Source organism: Crocodylus siamensis, chromosome 12 (assembly GCF_052110815.1).
Source record: "Crocodylus siamensis isolate JL-2025a chromosome 12, ASM5211081v1, whole genome shotgun sequence".
In the NCBI taxonomy this organism is placed as follows: Eukaryota; Metazoa; Chordata; order Crocodylia; family Crocodylidae; genus Crocodylus; species Crocodylus siamensis.
The window spans coordinates 44174391-44193779 of NC_143406.1; the positions used below are offsets into that span (position 1 = coordinate 44174391).

The window sequence follows — 19389 nt, forward strand, 5'->3', positions numbered from 1 at the left end:
CTTCATTACTGTCATTTTTTTAAATTAAGAATTAAAAAAAAAATTATGCCCGGTTTTTCCAGGTGAGCATTTGCTTGGGTGTAGTCAGGAGTGTAACTAGTACACTGACATTTGTGCCCACACTGATGATACGTAGCCACTACTCCACTGACCCCCAGGCATACAATCTGACCGTGGGTAACTATATTTAAATTATAAGCTCTTTGGGATATGGATATTGTGTTTGTACAGCATGGAGCACAACATGGCTTCAGTCTTGACTGCGCCTCCTAAGTGCTATTGTGCCGTATAAAGAAAAAAAAATAATAATAACAAAGCACAAGCAGCTAGATAGAAATTTGTTGCAATAACAAAAGCCCAAATGGGGAGGGGGGAAGGAAATAATCCCTGTTAGTCGCTTTGAGTCACTTTGCCCACAAGATAATATTTTTTTTGCTGGCATGGATGACATATGCCAGCCTACACGAGGCAAGTGATGTGTTCCTGAGTCTGCATGCCCCAAGACAGGAATTGCGATGAGTCAAAGTACAGCATGCTGTCGAGAGTCACTTGCTGTCAGACCGGCTAAGCCTTGGTGACCTCCCGTGGTACAAGGCAGAATTGCAGAGACACCAGCAGTATATAGACTTGCAAGTTGTACACACACGCACACACACACGTTATCCCAGCTCTTCTGCAGAGCTAATCTGTACCTTCATCAAGACAAACTACACGTGGGAAATGAATCCTTTATACATCTTCTTTTGTTTTCCTCCTACCAAGAATAGACTGTCCTCTGTGGATGCATTTCTGTTCATTTGCAGATTGTATGTAGGCAAGAGGGCCTCTTGTGGAGGAATCAGCAACATCCAGCAGCCAGGAGAGCAGATGCTGAGTCAGGAAACCTCTGTTATATTTCTGCTTAATGCTACTGACCTGCTGTGTAACCCTGGGTGAATCACTTCACTTTTCTGTGCCTCTCTCCTCCTCCCACTCTTGTCTGCCTTATCTAAGCTGGTCACAAACCCTTCAGGGCAGCAGCCCTCTCTTCCTGTGAATGTACAGTCCAGACAATGAGCTCCAGATCAGGGATGGTCCTTTTGCAGGACATTTCAGTTGTGATTTTTTAAACTCAGTTTCAGCTCCGATCAGACCAAAATACAAATGCAATGTCTTGTCAGTTCCAAGGAACTGCAAAAAAAATCTTGTTCCAGAAACAACGGAAGTGGTGCTTTCCAAATGAAATCGACCTCCCCTTGAAACTGAGCTTCCTCAGTTTCAGCTGAGGATTTCCAGCTTCACCTTGGTTGAGGTCTCAAAGGGATGCTGGAGCCACCTGAGCCCCCACTAGCCTCAATCCAGTCCTCAGGCCTGATAGGTCCCTCTCGGCCTGACTATGCCCCGGTATGGCACCTTAAGGGCAAATTATGTGGCTCCTTTCCTCCCCTACACCACACCCCAAGTCTCACAGGTGTTATCTCTATTATGTTCAGTTCACACACTTGGCCACTTTTGATCCTCCAACCCCCGTGGATCCCCAGTCCAGCTCACAGGTCCTCTCTCTCAGGGCTCCCAGGCCCCAGTCCAGCTCACAGCCCCTCTCAGTCTCATAGACCCTCATCTGGTCTGGCCTGCTGCCTGTCTCAGACTCATGGACCCTTGTCTGGTCCATCTCCCAGCCCCTCTCTCTCGGGGTTCCTGCACCCCTGATCTGGCTTGCAGTCCCTCTCAGACTTGTGCATCCTCATCCAGTCCTCACCCTGTCGCTGGGCCCACTGACTCTCTGGTCTGACTGTCTATCAGTCCCTGACTCCTGAACCTCCAGGTCCTACACTTAGGTATTCCCCCTGTCTTTGGACCTTCTTGGGTCTCACTCTCTCTCAGCCCTGCTTGTCTCTGGTCCCTCTGATCACACTCACAGTCCTTTCTGGGCCTGGGACTCATGGATCCTTAGGTCCCTACTCTCTAGGTCCTTGCACCCCTGGCTGAACCCCACTCTCAGCCTCTGCTGAGCTACTGGCCCTCTAAGTAAGCCTTCCGGCCCTTGCAGGGCTCCAGGCTGAACTGTTAGGACAACTTCATAGATTTCATAGATTTCATAGACATTAGGGCTGGAAGGGACCTCAGAAGATCATTGAGTCCAGCCCCCCGCCCAAAGGGCAGGAAGTCAGCTGGGGTCATAGGATCCCAGCCAGATAAGCATTCAATTTGCTCTTGAAGGTGTTCAATGTAGGTGTTTGAACCACCTCCGATGGCAGGTTGTTCCAGACCTTGGGGGCTCGGACAGTAAAGGAATTCTTCCTTATGTCCAACCTTAAACGCTCTCGCAGTAGTTTATGACCATTCAAACTCGTCATCCCTTGGGGTGCTCTGGTGAACAACCATTGCCCCAGATCCTGGTGGTCACCCCTGATAAACTTATAGGTGGCCATCAGATCACCCCTGAGCCTGCGTTTTTCCAAGCTAAAGAGCTCCATGGCTCTCAGCCTGTCGTCGTAAGGTCTGTTTTCCTGACCTCTGATTATGCGCGTGGCTCTCCTCTGGACTCTCTCAAGCTTCTCCACATCCTTTTTGAATGGTGGAGCCCAAAACTGGATGCAGTTTTAATAATAATAATAATGAATACCTGCTCTCTGGCAGGCATTCAGACTTTCGCTAGGTTTAACATAAAATAGGGCCACCTGCCCATATAACTAAGCCCTTCTCTGCTCCAGGAACCTTCCCTTGTTCTCTGCATTTCAGAGTTCCTCATTCAGAGCCACGGTAAGTTCAGGGGTCCTACTGCTCTGCTGCCAGAGGCTCCGCACTCCACAGTTTCATAGTGAGTTTCATAGTTTCTAGGGTCGGAGACCAGGAATGACGAGGTAGAACGGTCACAAACTCCTGCAAGACCGTTTCAGATTGGACATAAGGAAGAATTTCTTTACTGTCCGAGCCCCCAAGGTCTGGAACCGTTACCAAGGCAAGACTAACTGATGGGTGCAAGCTCTGGGCTTAAGTCTGAGCCCTCTTCTGGTCAGGTGAGTCCTTTATTAGCTCTCCTTTGCCACCTGTAAGCAGCCTCTCAGGCTGCTTGCTCCCTTAAATGAGCAGGCACATGGCTCTGGGTGTTTCACAATGTTACCTCAAATAAGTGCTTAGCTGATCTGTGCCTCAGTCTTACTCTCTGTAAAGTGGAGCTAATGGTGTGAACCCAGCTAATGGAAAGCTGGGAAACCTGTGCATTAGTGCTTACAAAGTGCCTTGAAACACTTGGATGGGAGGTGACATAGGAGCGGAGCATTTTAAGATCAAAAGCCATGAATATACTAAAGGCAACTGGCCCTTCCAAAAGGCATGTGTCAGGCTGAAGCTGTCTAAAGGGAGAAATTCTGACTCACTAACCCCAAGTACAAAACAATCCAAAGTGAAGAAAGGCAGTAGCTCAGCAGTGTCTCTGCTCTTGTCCCGTTCGCCAGATGGGTTATCTTGCATGTCTCTTGGAGACCGGAGCCACTCAGCTTTGTCTCCCTACTCTCATCTCCTAAGGATGCGCACAGTGACAGGTCTGATCTGCTGAGAGATCTCCGAGAGCTGTTGTGGATAAATAATACGTACTAGGAGGACAGAGATGCATGGAGCTGTCATAGAGTGTGGCAATGTTACAGGTGATTGTCACATCCCAACAGCCTGCAAACACGGCAGGCACAGTTCAGTGGAAGAGAATAAATCCATCACCTCAGGATGACAGGGGCTGGCAGGGTAAAATCAATCCCAGGGCAGAGGGCAGGAAGGGAGGCAGCCCCAGGGGGCAGAAAGTAGGTCTGCAAGCAACAGGGCAAAGCTATCAGAGCTGCAACACTGCTTGAGTTGGAAATACAACTGCTTTTTAAAGATACAAATTGCTCAAAAGACCTATTTTTCCCCTGAATCAGGTGAAGTCATAGTCTGCCCACCTCAAGCTGAAAGGACTGGTCCAATGAAAGTTGTTATCATTTATTATTATTTGTCCTGGGGTAGCTCCTAGTAGCCCAAATCACAGAGGAGGACCTTCTTGCGCTGGGTGCTGTACCAATACAACACACACACACACACACACACACAAAGATCCCTGTCTCAGAGACTTTATAGTCTATGTAAGAGGCAACAGATGGAGACAAGCAGAGAGGGGAGTATCTGGAAACAGTGAAATATTACGGTCAGCATGGCAGTGGGTATCTCTGTGCCCAAAGCATCACTGCTGTTAAGATTTCTCTACATCTCCCAGCAAAGGAGAGTTGGAAGGAGGGACTGGAAGACAGATAAGGAGGTTGCTTTGTGTATGGGGAGCATCTGTGAAGGGCAGCATGGAGGAAAGAGCAGAAGGGCTTGATTGAAAATTCAATGAGTGAGAAACGGAGGCTGGGAAGGGCTTGGAAAGTGAAAGCACTGATGCTAAATGTGGTGAAGGAGCCCGTGACAGGATGCATAAATAGGGTGGCAGGGTCAGAACAATGGGCCAGGAACATGAGTTTTGCAGCACTGATCTTGATGGGTGTGAGTAGACCAAACCTGCCACCGTCAAGGCCAGAGAAAAGCGTGTCTCCCAACATGAGTAATAAAACCTCAGACAAGATCTACAGCTGTGTGGAGGTATAGGAAGGATTGTGTCTTAAGAGATATCATCTAGAAAGACCAGGCAAGGCATAGACATAGCCAGGATGTGGGGACCTAGAGAGGCATCTGAGTCAAGGGTGATACCCATGTTATGGGCCTAAGTGACAGCCAGGGGTGGTGGTATTGTCCATGGTGATGGAGAAAGGAGGTAGTGAGGAGGGCTGGTGGGAGAGGAGAATAAGACCTCTCTTTTAGTCTTGCTGAGCTTCATTGCAGGCTAAACATCCATGAGTAGGAAATTCTAGATCCGAGGCATGGAAACAGATCTGCTGCAGAGGGATACACTGGTGAGTTGTCAACACAAAGATGGCAACCGAAACTGTTTTGTGGACCAGCTAACCTGGGGTATGGCATAGAGTGTGGAGGACACAACCCTGTGGACCTCGCACAGAGGCATGGAAGGGGCGATACACCAAAGGAAACACTGAAGGTGTATTGGAGAGGTTGGAGAACACCCAGGATCAAGGAAGGCAAGGGAGGGCAAGATTTGGTGCTACCACATATGGCTGATAGCAAAGTGTCTTGGGTAGAATTGGAGGGGAAAATTTCCAGACAGTGATTGTAAACAGGGCGCTCAACTGGTACAGAGGTGAACGTGGGAGAGGGAGATGCAGCTGTAGCTGATAAGGCATGTGGAGTCAGATTGGGGGTTTGTAGAAATGGAGAGGTAGTCAAGGTGGGGTCCCAAAATGAGGATTTTTTTATCAGAGAAAACCAGGATCCCTGGTCATCAGCATGGAAGCTGAAGTCCCTGGCGATGTGTGTGGAAGACCGGCTAGACAAAACCTTGGCTGGGATGATCTAGTTGGGGCTGCTCCTGCTTTGCATAAGGGGTTGGACTAGATGTGACATCCTGAGGTCCCTTCCAACCCTCATTTTCTATGATTCTCTGATTGTGAGGAGAGGAAGATAAGTGTCTGTTTCTAGGACTTGAGGCTTTCTGTAAAGCATCCAATATTGAGAGACTCTCAATAAATTGGCTGCATGGCAACATGTTCTGGTGAAGGGAGCTCTGGAAATGGCTTTGATGCAGGTAAGTAGAAACAGAGCCTGTGTTAATGCATAGAACCAGGAGACAGCATGCCAAAACTCTATAAAGAGCTACTCAGGATTTCATAGACATTAGGGCTGGAAGGAACCTTGGAAGATCATCCCTTACTCTTGGGCCTTCGGCTTTCCCCATCTGAAAACATCCTGCTGATCATAATCCCTGCCGCACAAGGGTATCGTGAGGCTAGGGCTCATTAAAGGATGCAAAATACTGAAAGGTTATTTATTGTGAAGTACTCAAGAAGTAGGTGCTGCACAGGTACCCGGTATTATTGCTTTGCTGTGTTGGCATCAGAATGAGAGTGCAGAATTGGCCGTCCAGGCAGGCAACTAGAAAGCACCCTTTACATAGCAGGGGATGGATTGGAAATGGGCCTTGATATTTCTACTGCCAGGAGAGTTGAACTGGATTAGATGCAGGAAACAGAGGATGATGATGGAAGACAAAGTTGGGAGAAGAGACGCTGCAAACTCTGCCCTCTGCACACCCGAGGGACGTCTTTGCGGCCAGATGCATTAGCAGGTGGGCACCACAGGTCTGGTTCCTTTGCGGCCTCTTGTGAGAACGGAAGTCAGTGCTAGGGCAGGGATGCTAATTGCAAAATGAGCCAGGGATGGAGAACAGAGGGGGAGGACCATTAACATCAGCTAACCCAGCACCAGGCTGAGGAGGGACTGACAAGCATCCACTGGCAAGATGCAGTGCCTTGATTCCCTTATGCAGCCTCAAGAAAGAGGCAGAGACACAATAGGAAGACACCCCCCTGACACAGAGGAGACAGCAACCTGATATGGGGCTAGAAAGCATGTCGACACGAGGTAACCCACCCACCCGCTCCGGAGCCTGCTTAGCTTCACCAGGCACTACCACCACGCCCCCTACCACTGCGTGCCCTAGCCAGGCCGGCATAGCCCCACATGCTCTGTCTCCCCATATTCCCTCCCAGGGGGGAGCGCATGCGCCCCGCGGTACGGTGGCCGCGTGACGACCTGAGCGCGCCTGCGCACTGACGCGGCAGGATGGGGAGGGGGCGGGATGGCGCAGGCGCGCTGTGGCTCTGTAAACAAGGCGGGCGCGGGGATGAGGAGGCCGCCGGCGCCGTGCGCGCCCCGCAGCTGCCGAGGTTGAGCCCGCCCGCCCGCCGGGCCTGGGAGGCGCCATGAACCTGGCCAGCCAGAGCGGGGAGGCCGGCAACGGCCAGCTCCTCTTCGCCAACTTCAACCAGGACAACACGTAGGGGCCGGGGGCGGGGGCGTGGCCTTGGGAGGGGCTGGGCTTCGGGGAGGGGCGTGGTCTCGGGTGCCCCCCTCCAGGGGTGGCCCAGGCTCCCCAGCCCCTTTCCCAGCTGTGGAAACTGAGGCTGGAGGGGGGCGAGGGGAGCACGAAGGCAAAAGGGAATGGGTCTGGCCCTGTCCCTCTCCGGCTTGCGGCCCCCTGCTTTCCAGGTCTGGGGAGGTTTGATTCGGCCCCGTTTTTCTCTGGTGCCTTTCGGGAGCCCGGCTCAGCCATGGGCTCGTTCACGCGCGGCAGCAGTGATTTCCGCCCTTTTGTGACCCTGCATGTGAAAAACGCGCTTCCTGTTGTTGGTTTTCAGCTAGCTGCCTGCTTCTCGCTGCAGTTCGTGACCTCTGGTTCTTGTCTCATAAGAGAACAGTTAATAAATCCCTATTGACTTTTTTTCTCGGCTATTTAGTAGCTTGTCAGCCCTTCTCGTGTCTCTTTTCTAAACCTCTCCTTGTCTGGAAACCCCTCTGTAGAGCAGCTGTTGCTTGAAACCGCTCCTTCTTGCTGCCCCTTTTGCTGTGCGAGAGGACAAGCCTCCAGCCTGGCATTGCTCAGGGTTTTGAGACTCAAGGCTCCTGTTAGGCAGTGCTCTTACTTTCACTTGCCTCTGGAGCACAAAAGCATGCTAGAGCTGTTCTCCTGTTGCAAAGCGCTTGGAGAACCCAACAAATCAGGATCCAGATTCCTCTCTGAAATCTCTGGGTTTATCTTGTGAATCGTGCCATGCCAACATGGCATAGCACCCCTGAAAAGATCTCAAGGTGACCCAGAGCACTGTGGTGCCCTAGTTGAGAAGCATTGATAGAGTAGCTTGGTGCATGTGCCTTGGTCTCTGTAACTTGTGAAAGATTCATAGATTGTTAGGAGGCTAGAAGGGACCTTGTAGATCATCAGGTCCAGCCTAGGTGGGAAGACAACTGGGGTTAAGTGACCCTAGCGAGGTGACTGTCCAGTCTCCTCCTGAAAACCTCCAGGGTAGGTGATCACATCACCTCTGAAGGGAGTTTGTTCCACAGTCTGGACACCCTGACTGTGAAGGAGTTTTTCCTGGTATTAAGCCTGAAGCGGCCTTCCAGGAGTTTGTATCCATTGGTATCCTAGCACTTAGGGTCTGAAGGGGCCTAAACAGATCATCAGGTCTGACCCCATGCCCTGGGCAGGAACAGGTGCTGGGATCATATCACCCCAGCCAAATATCTATCCAGCCTCCTCTTGAAGACCTCTAAGGTAGGGGAGAGCACCACCATTCCAGAGCCTGGCAGCCCTAACTAAAGTCCTGGTGCACTAGTGAACAGTTGTTCACCGAGCTCCTGGAGCACTCCTCTGACATAGTGGTAAGCTGCTATCAAGTCCCCTCTCAACCTTCTCTTCTTTAGGCGAAAGTCGTCATTGGAGTCATCATTGACTCCAAGATGAACATGGGCCAGCAGTGTGGGGAGGCAGTCAGGAAGGCCAACCACACCTCGTCATGCATCCACAGATGCATCTCGAGCAGGTCCAAAGAGGTGATCCTCCCCCTCTATGCGGCACTGGTCAGGCCGCAGCTGGAGTGCTGCGTCCAGTTCTGGGCGCCGCACTTCAGGAGGGATGTGGACAGCATGGAGAGGGTCCAGAGGAGGCCACTCGCATGGTCAGGGGACAGCAGGGCAGGCCCTATGGGGAGAGGCTACGGGACCTGAACCTGTTCAGCCTCCACAAGAGAAGGCTGAGGGGGGATCTAGTGGCCTGTTACAAACTAGTCAGGGGGGACCAGCAGGCATTGGGGAAGTCCCTGTTCCCCCGAGCACTGCCAGGAGTGACCAGGAATAACAGTCACAAGCTGGCAGAGGGCAGGTGTAGGCTAGATATCAGGAAGCGCTACTTCATGGTCAGGGCAGCTAGGATCTGAAACCAACTTCCAAGAGAAGTGGTGCTGGCTCCTACCCTGGGGGTTTTTAAGAGGAGGTTAGATGAACATCTTGCTGGGGTCGTTTGACCCCAGTATTATTTCCTGCCATGGCAGGGGGTCAGACTAGATGATCTACTCAGGTCCCTTCCGACCCTAGAAACTATGAAAGAGGCCCAGGTCCCTCAGCCTTTCCTTGTATGGCTTGCCTCACAAGTCCCTGATTATACTGGTGGTTCTTCTCTGGACCCTCTCAAGTTTTTCCACATCCTTACTGAAGTGTGGCACTCAGAACTGGATGCAATACTCCAGCTGCGGTCTCGCCAGTGCGGAGTACAGTGGGAGTATCACTTCCTTAGTTTTCCTTAGTCAGTGTGTTGTTTGCCCTGCTGACCACCGCCTTGCTATTATTCATGTGATGGTCAATCATTACCCCTAGGTCCCTTTCAGCCATGGTGCAAGTCAAGCTGTCATCGCTGAGCCTGTATGTATGTTGAGGGTTATTTGCCCCTAGATGGAGCACCTTACACTCACCTTTGCAAGGGGGAATATAAATCCTTAAGAGGAGCATTTTGGAGAGAAATACTTCTAGTTTGAAGTAAGGTAATGGAGGTGGGGAGCATGGAAAGGTCATATTATTGATCATTTAAAAGGGAATTGGCTGTTGTAAATGGTTGAGATAAGAATGACTGGGCAGGCTGATTAATTAGAAGGAAATCTTGGGTTGTGAATGGAGGAGTTCCATCTTGGGTAGGAGGTGAGTAAGAGGAAATGATGGGGGTATGATATGTAATCCAGTTGTTTGTAGTGCCTTGTTCCTTGGTGGATCTTCTACAAATGAACAGCAAGAGATCAAGCATCTTTTTTTCCTATGTAATATCCTTCAGTCTGTTTCTTTGCTTTTGGTTTGCATCCCTCATCATGGAAAGCCCAGCAAAGATTTAATAAGAGAAGTGGTGTCTAAAAGTGAATAGAAATCACAGCAGAATCCTCAGAGAGAGAAGGGAATAATGGTGCCTGACTGCTGCTCTGGCATTAAAATAGTGTTGGGGGGGAATAGACTTGGAACCTAGGATTTGAAGGGTATGTAGTTGCAATTTGCTTCAGACTATTTTTCGTTTCACTATATTACTATTGTAAATCGGTCATAATCTCTGTAGCGTGTTGGTTCACATCAAAATGTCTTTGCAGCTCCTTTCAGGACGTCCCATTGATCACCTTTAGAATTTGGCCTGCAGTAAAGCAGGGATGGCAACCTGTGGCACGTGTGCTAAAAGTGCCATGGGCAGCTGGTGTGGGGCACACGGCAGATCAGGGAGCACAGTGGCAGAAAACAGAGCAGCAGATGAGATGGAGGCAGATGAGTGGCAGTCGGGGAAGGTGCAGCATGCCTACCAGAAAGGTTGGCCCCCACTGCATTAGTGCATATGAGATGAACATTTCTCCTCATCAGGCTAAAGCAGGTCATGGTAGAAATAATTAGAAATGCCTTTTCCTCTTTCTATGGAGTATTAAAGGGCTAATAGCTAACTTTTGTAAAGTTAAACTTTTCCTGTCCAGCCTAAAAACTTTTCTCTTTCCACCTCTGTAAAGTAACCACTGTTTCTAAAATGCCATCCGAGTAAGTTTTTTGTTTTGTTTTGTTTTGTTTTGTTTTGTTTTTAAAAACCATATCATTTCTCATTCAAAAGAAAATTCTTCCTGTTTCACAATAATTGGGCTTGCAGGATAGAATTTATGGATTTGATTAGAGTTGTGACTTACAAGGGAAGGAAACAAATATCGCACTATGGTAAAACCCTCTCTCCACTGCATTTAACTGTGTAGCTGCACTTGAAATATTAATTTGCTTTCTTTAGCAAATATTATTTTGCATGGAAATCTTCATTTAGCCAACTCCATTTTTCCTAAGGGAACTAGACTCCTGGTTTTGCTGTTACTGTGAATTTAGCAAAGTGAGAGGTCTTTTAATCTCCAGTCTGTGCCTCTACATTTCCCCCCCCTAAAAGTGTCTCTCTTTCTCTTGAATTCATGGAGCTTGCTTATTGTTCTAGGTGGTTTTGGCAATGCTTGTAACAGCTGAATTTCCGTTGTGTGGGTAGGTTTTAAAAACAATCCCAAAAGTTGTTGGGCTGGAAATTAGATGGGACGATGACATAGATTAATTACAGAACTGCTTGAAAAAATAAAACTATCAACTAATCTTCATAATTCATAGTCTTAGATCCCTGAATCCATATCTGCTGTCCCATTCTGCAGATTTTCAGATATCCATATTCCTATGTGGAAGTTCCATAAAAGAGAAAAAAAATTAACTGGTTAAGTTTTGCTCATATTGAGGCAAAGTAGCAGATCTTAAAGGTCTCTTTGATAAGAATAATTCCTGTCTGAAATACTGACCCAGTGCATCGTATGTGACCTCATAATCTAGATGTTTTCTAAATCCCACAGCTAAATATTAAGTAAAAGTATTCATTTAATTTATCAAATGAAAGGTTTGGAAGTGTTTATTGCACTGCTTAGTTAACTTGTAGTTTAGCGTTTGAATACAAACACAAGAAGTGAAGATTCTTCACTTCCAAATTTCTATGGAAAAACTCAATCCACCAGGTGGGTAAAGAAAGTGAAGAAGAGCTCTCCTTAGAAATGAGTTACATTTTTGCCTGCCTGAACCTCATCCAGAACTTTTTTCAAGCACTGAGTGCTTATTTCCAACTTTAAATGAAAAGGAAATGAAGTCTGTTTCAAGATGGACACGGCGAACAAATGTGGATCACTTCAGTCAATAAATGAAAGACAAGCTTTGTTTATACCTCCCTTTCTCAGTTAGTGGAATTCACAATACTGTTTTAAGGTGAATTAAAATCAATTGGGAAAAGTGATTGACAGAATTAGAAAATAGGTAACAGTTGCATTGTTATAGACTTTACTTTCGACTTCTGTATAGTACCGATTCCACTTCATGCTTTCTTTTGAGTGAAAATATGAAGGTGATAAATTCTTAAGGGACCTCTGGCCTGTTTGGGTGTAGAACGTGTCCCTCTTTGTAAGTCAGCCATTGCACAATTCAGCATGACTGGCATTCTCTGAATCGTGTAGGCCTAAAACTGGGAGAGCTTGGGGAGAGCTGCAGATCAGATTCAAGTACATCGGCACAACTGCCTGGTGGAAGCTTGTAGTCAACCTGAGTGCTAACTAAATCTAATCCAAAACATGAAATGTACCTTAACTATCTAAGGTCAGAGTGGTAGCTGGCTGTATTAGTCTGATGTTAGGTAGAAGGCAAAGCAGTGTGGCATCTTATAGACTAACTCGTTCAGTAAGGAACATAAAACTAAGCTAGGACGCTGTTTGTGCTTGGGCTTGGGAAGATGAATATAATGCACATTTCGGTTTGTGGCTTGAAGTTTAGTTGAGCATCCATGGGGAGGATTTTATGTAAATATTGACGAGCCTGATCTGAACGAACAGCCTGTAGTTTATGTAATCTTCTGCTTTAAGTATAATTTATATAGTGTTCTGTACATATGGTGGCAACATTGGATGAAGATTTCTGGAAGTTCTTTGCAGTAATTTAAAATGTGGGGTCTACCAATTCAGATCTGTACCAGAAAGCAGTATGAGTTTGCATTAGACTGCCAACATTTTTTGTTTTCCAAAAGAAAACTCATTGTGGAATAATAACATAAAACTCATCTCTAAAATGCTTCATCTTAATTACATTTCTTTTGAGGTTTTTTTTTTTAAATGCAACACCTTCCACTTGAACTAAGATGGTGATGCCAGTCTTTATCTGGGGTTAATTTTTTTTTCCCCTTTTTATATGAAAAAATAGTCTAAAGTCAGGGTTTGTAATGAAAATGCTGTTATAACCTTAACTATACTAATGCTGACAGGCACCATCACAAGCATCTTTGTCTCTGAGATCATTACTGTACTGAATCACATGAGCCTGTAAATCTAACCTCATCTACTGATGTGTTAGCTTTGTCTTTTTTGTCTTAACTCCCTACGGTTTTATATTCTCAGCAAGTTTCTATTTTTGACATTATGGCACGTCCAGGCCAGCTGATGCTCAACATGTAAACCAAAGTTGTCCAATATTACCCTTGCTGTTCCACATGTGGGTCTCGTCTTTTTTTTGTATACCTGTACTTGTTGGGGAATCCTCAATATTTGCATCTTTTCCTTTATTCCCCTAGTTCAGTTGGTCGTCTTCTTTTCTGTTCTCAAAGTTCTAATTTTCCTTCCAGTCCAAGGTGTCTTGAGGCCAGAAGAAAACTGGGAGAAACAGTATTTTTGCAGTCGATTGTTCTCCTGCAGTGTCTTCAGGAGAGGACACCAGAGAATGAGTCTCATATTAAATGTCTCTTGAGTGTCCCAGTGTGGTAAGAAGTGGAAGTGGGTACTTCTGAAATCCTGTCCAGAGATGGTCCTCTGCTTTGAGTTCTGAAGATAGATTTTTCTGTCTTAACTTTGTCCATCCTGCTGCTTCGTAAAACACTGCAGCTGTCCAGTAGGGAAACTATTAATGTGGTTTGTGTACAAATCTGGCCATTCTGCAAGTGTTTGCTTGGACAGGGTGCCTAGAAATCAATTATTGTTACAGTTACAGTTTGACTACACAACTTGTCACTATATATTAAAAGTGATCTGTAAACATGCCCTCCTTTTGCTGCTTTTTCATACGTTATGAGGATCTCAAAGGATTTCTGCTTGTGGTCATCTTTGGTGGTGTTGTTTAATCCTGTATAACTACCAAGAGACCATGGATTTACTGGAGGTTCTACCAAATGTTTTGGAAACTGTATTGTTTGCTCTCACTATAATTGAAGGGCAGAGAGATATCCCAGAGGGCTGTGTAAAATGTTCGTTAGCAACTGAAACTAAATATATGTTAACGTGATTTTAAACAGTTTGTTTGAAGTGCCTTCTACAGTTAGCTGATAAACTTCCATGGCCTAGCTGTTCGAATGCTGCTGTTGCACTAGCTTTTCATTGATTTTTAAGCCTTTCAACACTAAGGATGTCTTTTTTCCACCCTCAAAATGTAAAGTTGTTAAACAGGTTGGAGCAGTAAATGTGGCTGTAGCATTAGGCCAGCGGTTCTCAACCTTTTGGGGTTCGGGACACTCCTGCATTCAAACACAGTTATGGTGTAGCACCCCTGGTTGAGAACCACTGTTACGTTGACTGGGTAGGTTGAGGCAGGTTACCAAGTAACTTACCTGGTAGACTAGTAGGCATTGCTAAAAAGTGTTTATCCTCCTGCCAACTCATTTAGCTGGAAGAAATTTCTCAGAGACCTTCTTCAATATAAGAAGGAAATAACTTCGGGCCCAATCACCTAATGCTTTGCACTGTCACTTGCACAACCTGAATTTGATGGCTGGAGTCAGGCTCCAATTCCACGGGTTTGGTGCTCTGCAGAACCAAAGCAGGTTGTATGAAGGGACAGAGTTAAGGGTGCCTGGGACGATTCGAGAGCAGCCTCTCCAGCCAATGAACATGGTCTTGTAAGGGAGTCCTGTTCAGCCTTCTTGAGAGAGGCAGGATTGCATTGATACGGCTCTAGAAAACAATTTCAGGTTACATATTTTTGTGCCGTCTGTGGAGGTGGATTTTTCTAAGTGGCAGCAACAGAGGCATCCAATTGTCTTCCGTATAAGAAGCTGTAAAGATGGATGATGTGCTGAAACGCTTTTTTCAAGTGCTTGTCTTGTAGGATATTGCATTGGATGGGGCCCAAAGGGTTGTTTAAGAACGCTGGGTCAGCACTGAGCTCTCTAGTACCATGAAAACTGGTGAGACACATGTTCCAGGAGCTTGTGGAAAGGTTAGGAAAACAAAACAGGCAATATTTCACATACCGCTGCAGAAGACTGTCAACCACCTACAAGAATAGCAAGGGTGTAAAGGCAAATGAGGGGTGACAGTTGGTTTAAGACGGCCTTCAGGGTTATAATGAGGAGTAGAATAGGATGGAAGAGAGCAAAATAACAAGTAGAATACTATTAAATGTTGCCAATGAGGTTTGTTAGACTGGAAAGGTCCTGCAGGGGAACAGCAGAAGCTCTGCCCACCAGACCTGTCTGCAGCAGTGATTCTCAGCTGGGTTGCTGCTGCGGCCAGTGAAGCGCTACATGCATGCATTCCCCCTGTGTTAGGGTTTTCCAAGTAGCCTCAAGCAGGCAGGGGAGCTCCCTCATGCTGCAGCCCTTGGTGGTCTGGCCTTCCCATGCTCCTCTAGGAAACAGAGGCTGGCAGGGCATTCCTACGTATCACACATGCCTCTGTCTCTGGGGTACACCATGCAGGGTCAGATCAGGAAGTGCTGCAGCCACGACCAAGCCCTCCTGCCTGCTTTGGGCTTATCAGGGAGTCCTAATGCAGGAGGAGTGTGCACGTGTCCCACAGCCCTGCACATGGGACACTTTTTGTCTGGCCATAACAGCGACAGTACCCTGAGGGGTTTGACAGCGCCCCCCGGTTGAGAGCCACTGCTGTAGGAAAACAGTTTTAACTAACCCATTTATTAAAAGCAGTGCTCCCTGCTGGAGTTTTCTCAGACCTATGGCTCCAAGTAGTTTGAATTTGGGGGTAAATTCTCCCCAGGGAGATGAATTAAAGCAAGACAGATTAAATGGAAACCCTTTAAGTTCTTCCTTAATTTGTAATGAAGAATATGGGGGACATGTGCCAAGTGCTGACCCCTCTGCAGATCACCTGCTAAAACCAGGTGAGTTGTGCGAATATGTGGACACCCTGCAGTAAATATGTAAATTTTTTGTGTGGAGAAGCATTTAATGAACTTTCTTTTCACCTTACTGGGTGTGAAAACAGAAAGCAATAATAGAAATTGGCTACCCTAGGTGCTCATCTGTTGACTGGAGAGAGAATTCTGTGGCTTGCTTTTCCATCTCTAATTTTGGTGATTTATTTTTCTTACCATTGTGTATGTTGCCTATCCACAAGCTTTCAGCAGGAGCTACTTTAGCCACAACCCCACTCTTTAAACTGGTATTGGTTGGAAAGGTGAAAACGCATGATTCTGTTTGTTTTATAGCATTTTAAACTTCTTTAAAGCATCAGGAAATACAGCCACTCCAAATGCCAGCAAAGGTGGAAGTTTGGGGGGGGAAGTTCCTGTGAACTGTGAAACATTGGTGCAACACCACCATCTTCTGTAGTGTCTTTTTAACGGGCATCTGTACATATGGAAAAATGGTAGTGTCTTGTATTAAACCAGGCATACTAACTTGATAAGATTATTGCTAGTTCTCAGTGTTACTAACCCTGCTATCTTTCCCTGAGCTCTGAACTTCCAGTTTAAGAAAGCTTTAGATGGCTTCTAAAATGGAAATACAGTTTGTCATCTTAACTAAAATTATACCACTTACACTTATGGTCTGATTCTATATAAAGATGGATGTAAGTCTGTTTAATAGCTTGGGAGATGAAAGGAGTAAAGATGGCTCATTTTGACATTTCGGAGCTGGTATCTAACCTTTTCTGGGATCCCTGAAACTGAGAATGGTTCACTTCTGAAGCCCGTAAAGAAAAGAGTATAATGACAGCAGGAGGAGTAGTAAGTTAATTGTCAGTTTGCTCTAATTATAATTGGAGGTGAGGGTTCAGAGTGGTAGCACAGGTATTCTTCACCTTGGCTAATAGCCTTGGGCCTGTCAAGCCCAGGTGACTATATCAGTTGTGAAAGAGGTCATGTGACTTGTAATAATTTAGGTTGCTAGAGTGTACAAAGTGAATTTCCAAACGGGCATACATTTGGTTATGAACGTGCACTACAAAGCTAGTCGTGTGTTTATGTACAACTACTTTTATGAGTTAGTTTTGTTCTCTCTGGTTAATTTAAAAGTGAGAAACAAGGGGGAAAATTCTACTTTGTATAAGGAAAATATAAAAGGTGAGTCACAGTTTTTTGGTTTAAATATTCACATCCTTTCTATCTTTGAAGACTAATTAAAAACCAAATGAACTGGTATTGTGAGTTAGGAGTGAAAATTGAGCATTGGTGATGGGAAGGGGCTTAGTCCAGTTGTTTGAAACTTTGTTCTGCTTCTGTTAACATCTGCTTAACATCAGTGATTTAAGGTTTTTTGAGAAAACAATTCAAATTTCAGCCCCTGTTCACCTATGTGATGCTGACCCCAGCAAGTAAATCCAGGGAAGACCAAAGTTGACATTCCAGCTGTTCTGGAAAACATGTCAGGGAATTTTTTTTTCAAATTGTTAAGAAGATCAAAATAGTACAAACAGTGTAAAAAAGAACATTCTTTGTAGGTCACCTTCTAATGGTGATGTCATTATGTATTTTTATATTGAATTACACTGTTTAAACAACCTTCATTCTGGTATATAGAGCCAGATGACGACATCTTTAGTGCGATTCAGGTTGCAGGCTTAAATGGGCTGTGGACTGCTTGACAGAGATGTGGAACAGGGTTTACCACTTAAGACAAAGGCTGTGAAACTATCTGACTTCCTCAGCATTCAGGAAACTAATTACTTCATGGTTGTCCTTTATTTATTCATTTTTGGTCAGGTTTCTTAACCACTGTTCTTATTGAGCTGAACCCAAAGGAGCTTTGAATCTTGCCCTATGCTAGGTCAGGTAGAATTGATGGGTTATTTCATTTCTTTTCCTAGCTAATTTGATGCTTCTCTTTACAGGTCCTTAGCTGTTGGCAGTAAGTCAGGTTACAAATTCTTCTCTCTTTCTTCTGTGGACAAATTGGAGCAGATCTATGAATGCAGTAAGTGTACTTTTCTTTCTATATTAGATGTCACTGTTTTCTTAAAGACTGGTTAATAATCACCAGAGATGCATTTACATTTCATTATGAAATATTGCAAGTATGAGAGAAACAATTTATTGCCCAAGGTTTTGCAGTACGTTACAATGTCATAAAGCTGGATATCACAATTCCAGAATTTTCAAAAATCAGGCGCTTTTAAAAAATACACTAAATCAGGGAGTAGCAACGGCTGGTCCTGGAGCAGCAGAGGGGGAAGCATGCCCGTGGTGGCTGTTGCTGCCATCCACCGCCCCGTGGCGCTGCTTCGCGTGGGGCCTGCTGCTGCCACTCCCCCCCACCTGCTCCGGGACCAGCTGCCACTCCAGTTTCAGAAATCTGGAATATTCACATTTCCAGCAAGTGCTTGGTCTTGAGCATACTGGATTCATGAGGTTATGTGGTATAAATATTTTGCAGCCGTAAGTAGCATATGGGGAAAGTCTAGAAATAATCACCAAAAGAACTGCTGCTTTTCTGCCATTATACTCAGTTGTTGCATATCATAATGTGATTAACATAGAGGAAGTCTCAAGATCAGAATTTTTATTGGTTATTAGGACAGGGACCACTGTTATAGTCAGGTTCCAGCGTAAAGGGGATCGTGGCATTTTATTTGCATCTCAGTCCTTGCTGTCAGAACAAGTTGTGAAAAGAGAATAACTGGAGACCTTGTTGCTGCTAAAGCTTAAAACTTAAGCTTTCCTCATCCAAACCAATAAAATCTGCGCCCGTCCTCTTTTTTTTTTTTTTTTTTTGCCCCTCTTAAACCCTCCCCCACAAGCTCTCCCAGTCAGCCTGATTTGACCTCTGCCCATGGGGCACGCAGTTTCTGCAGTAGAAAAATTGAGAGAATCAAGGTCTTTCCAATGGGTATGTAAAATAATTGTGGAGGGTCAGGAGAACAGGGAAGACAGTTGGTTAAATGTGTTACCCAGACATTATCTGAATATTACATATCTGAGCATCAAACCCCAATGCACAGAATAACCCAAAAGAGTAACTGGATTTGCTGGTGTCAACATCAAACAGTCAGTGACTGTCCATGCTCTGCTGGTTTGTGTCGTTCTGCATTAGTATCTTTTGTGGGTTTTTTACTGTAGAGTTAAATTGAAAACTAAATAGACGGTGAAATAGAGCAAACTACGCAAGGTGCAGCAGATGCCTGGCCTTTGAATAGGGGGAGTGGAACATTTTTTATTCCTGGTTCCCACGATTGACCTATGCTGTCACTTCACGGACAACTCTTCTGTCCTTTAGTTCTGTTTACCCCTCTGTGAAATGAGTATACTTGCCTCCCGTGCAGGGGCTGTAAGGCTTACTGGAAGTTTATAACATGCTTTGATGTCCTTGGATTAAAGACGCAATAAAAATACAACCGAGTAGAGTCCTGGCTGGTTCTAACCAGCTTGTGTCTGAGATGTTGGATGCTCCTTGTCTTTATATTACCATGTGTTTTGTTTTTATCTGTCTTTTTTGGTGAGGTCCCTTAAACCATTAACAAAACTGGTTTTTCATATTGTTACACAATAATTTACTAATTTTTCTACTGTGTTTGTTTTAGAAGTTCCTGTGCCTTGCAGATGTTGATAGATCATATTAACATTTTTTCCCCGTGTGTGTGTTCAGAATCTCCAATTTTCTTTGTTTGTGTGGAGTAAGAGGGGGTAGATAAGTAATAGAAAAGATTAGGACTGTGGATGGGGTTAACAACTTCAGTACTGTGCAGCCTACCTTGTGCA

The 19389-nt window shown here is 45.6% G+C and overlaps 1 protein-coding gene across 1 annotated transcript in view; it reads left to right on the forward strand.

Moving 5' to 3' along the window:
- Positions 1 to 6692: 6692 nt before the first annotated feature.
- WIPI2 (WD repeat domain, phosphoinositide interacting 2) overlaps positions 6693 to 19389 on the forward strand; it is a 31650-nt gene continuing 18953 nt past the window's right edge. The window contains exons 1-2 of the mRNA XM_090023418.1: positions 6693 to 6898; positions 17526 to 17608. Coding sequence (XP_089879544.1) covers positions 6825 to 6898; positions 17526 to 17608 — 157 coding nt within the window. The 5' untranslated portion in view covers positions 6693 to 6824. The remainder of the gene's footprint in view (positions 6899 to 17525; positions 17609 to 19389) is intronic.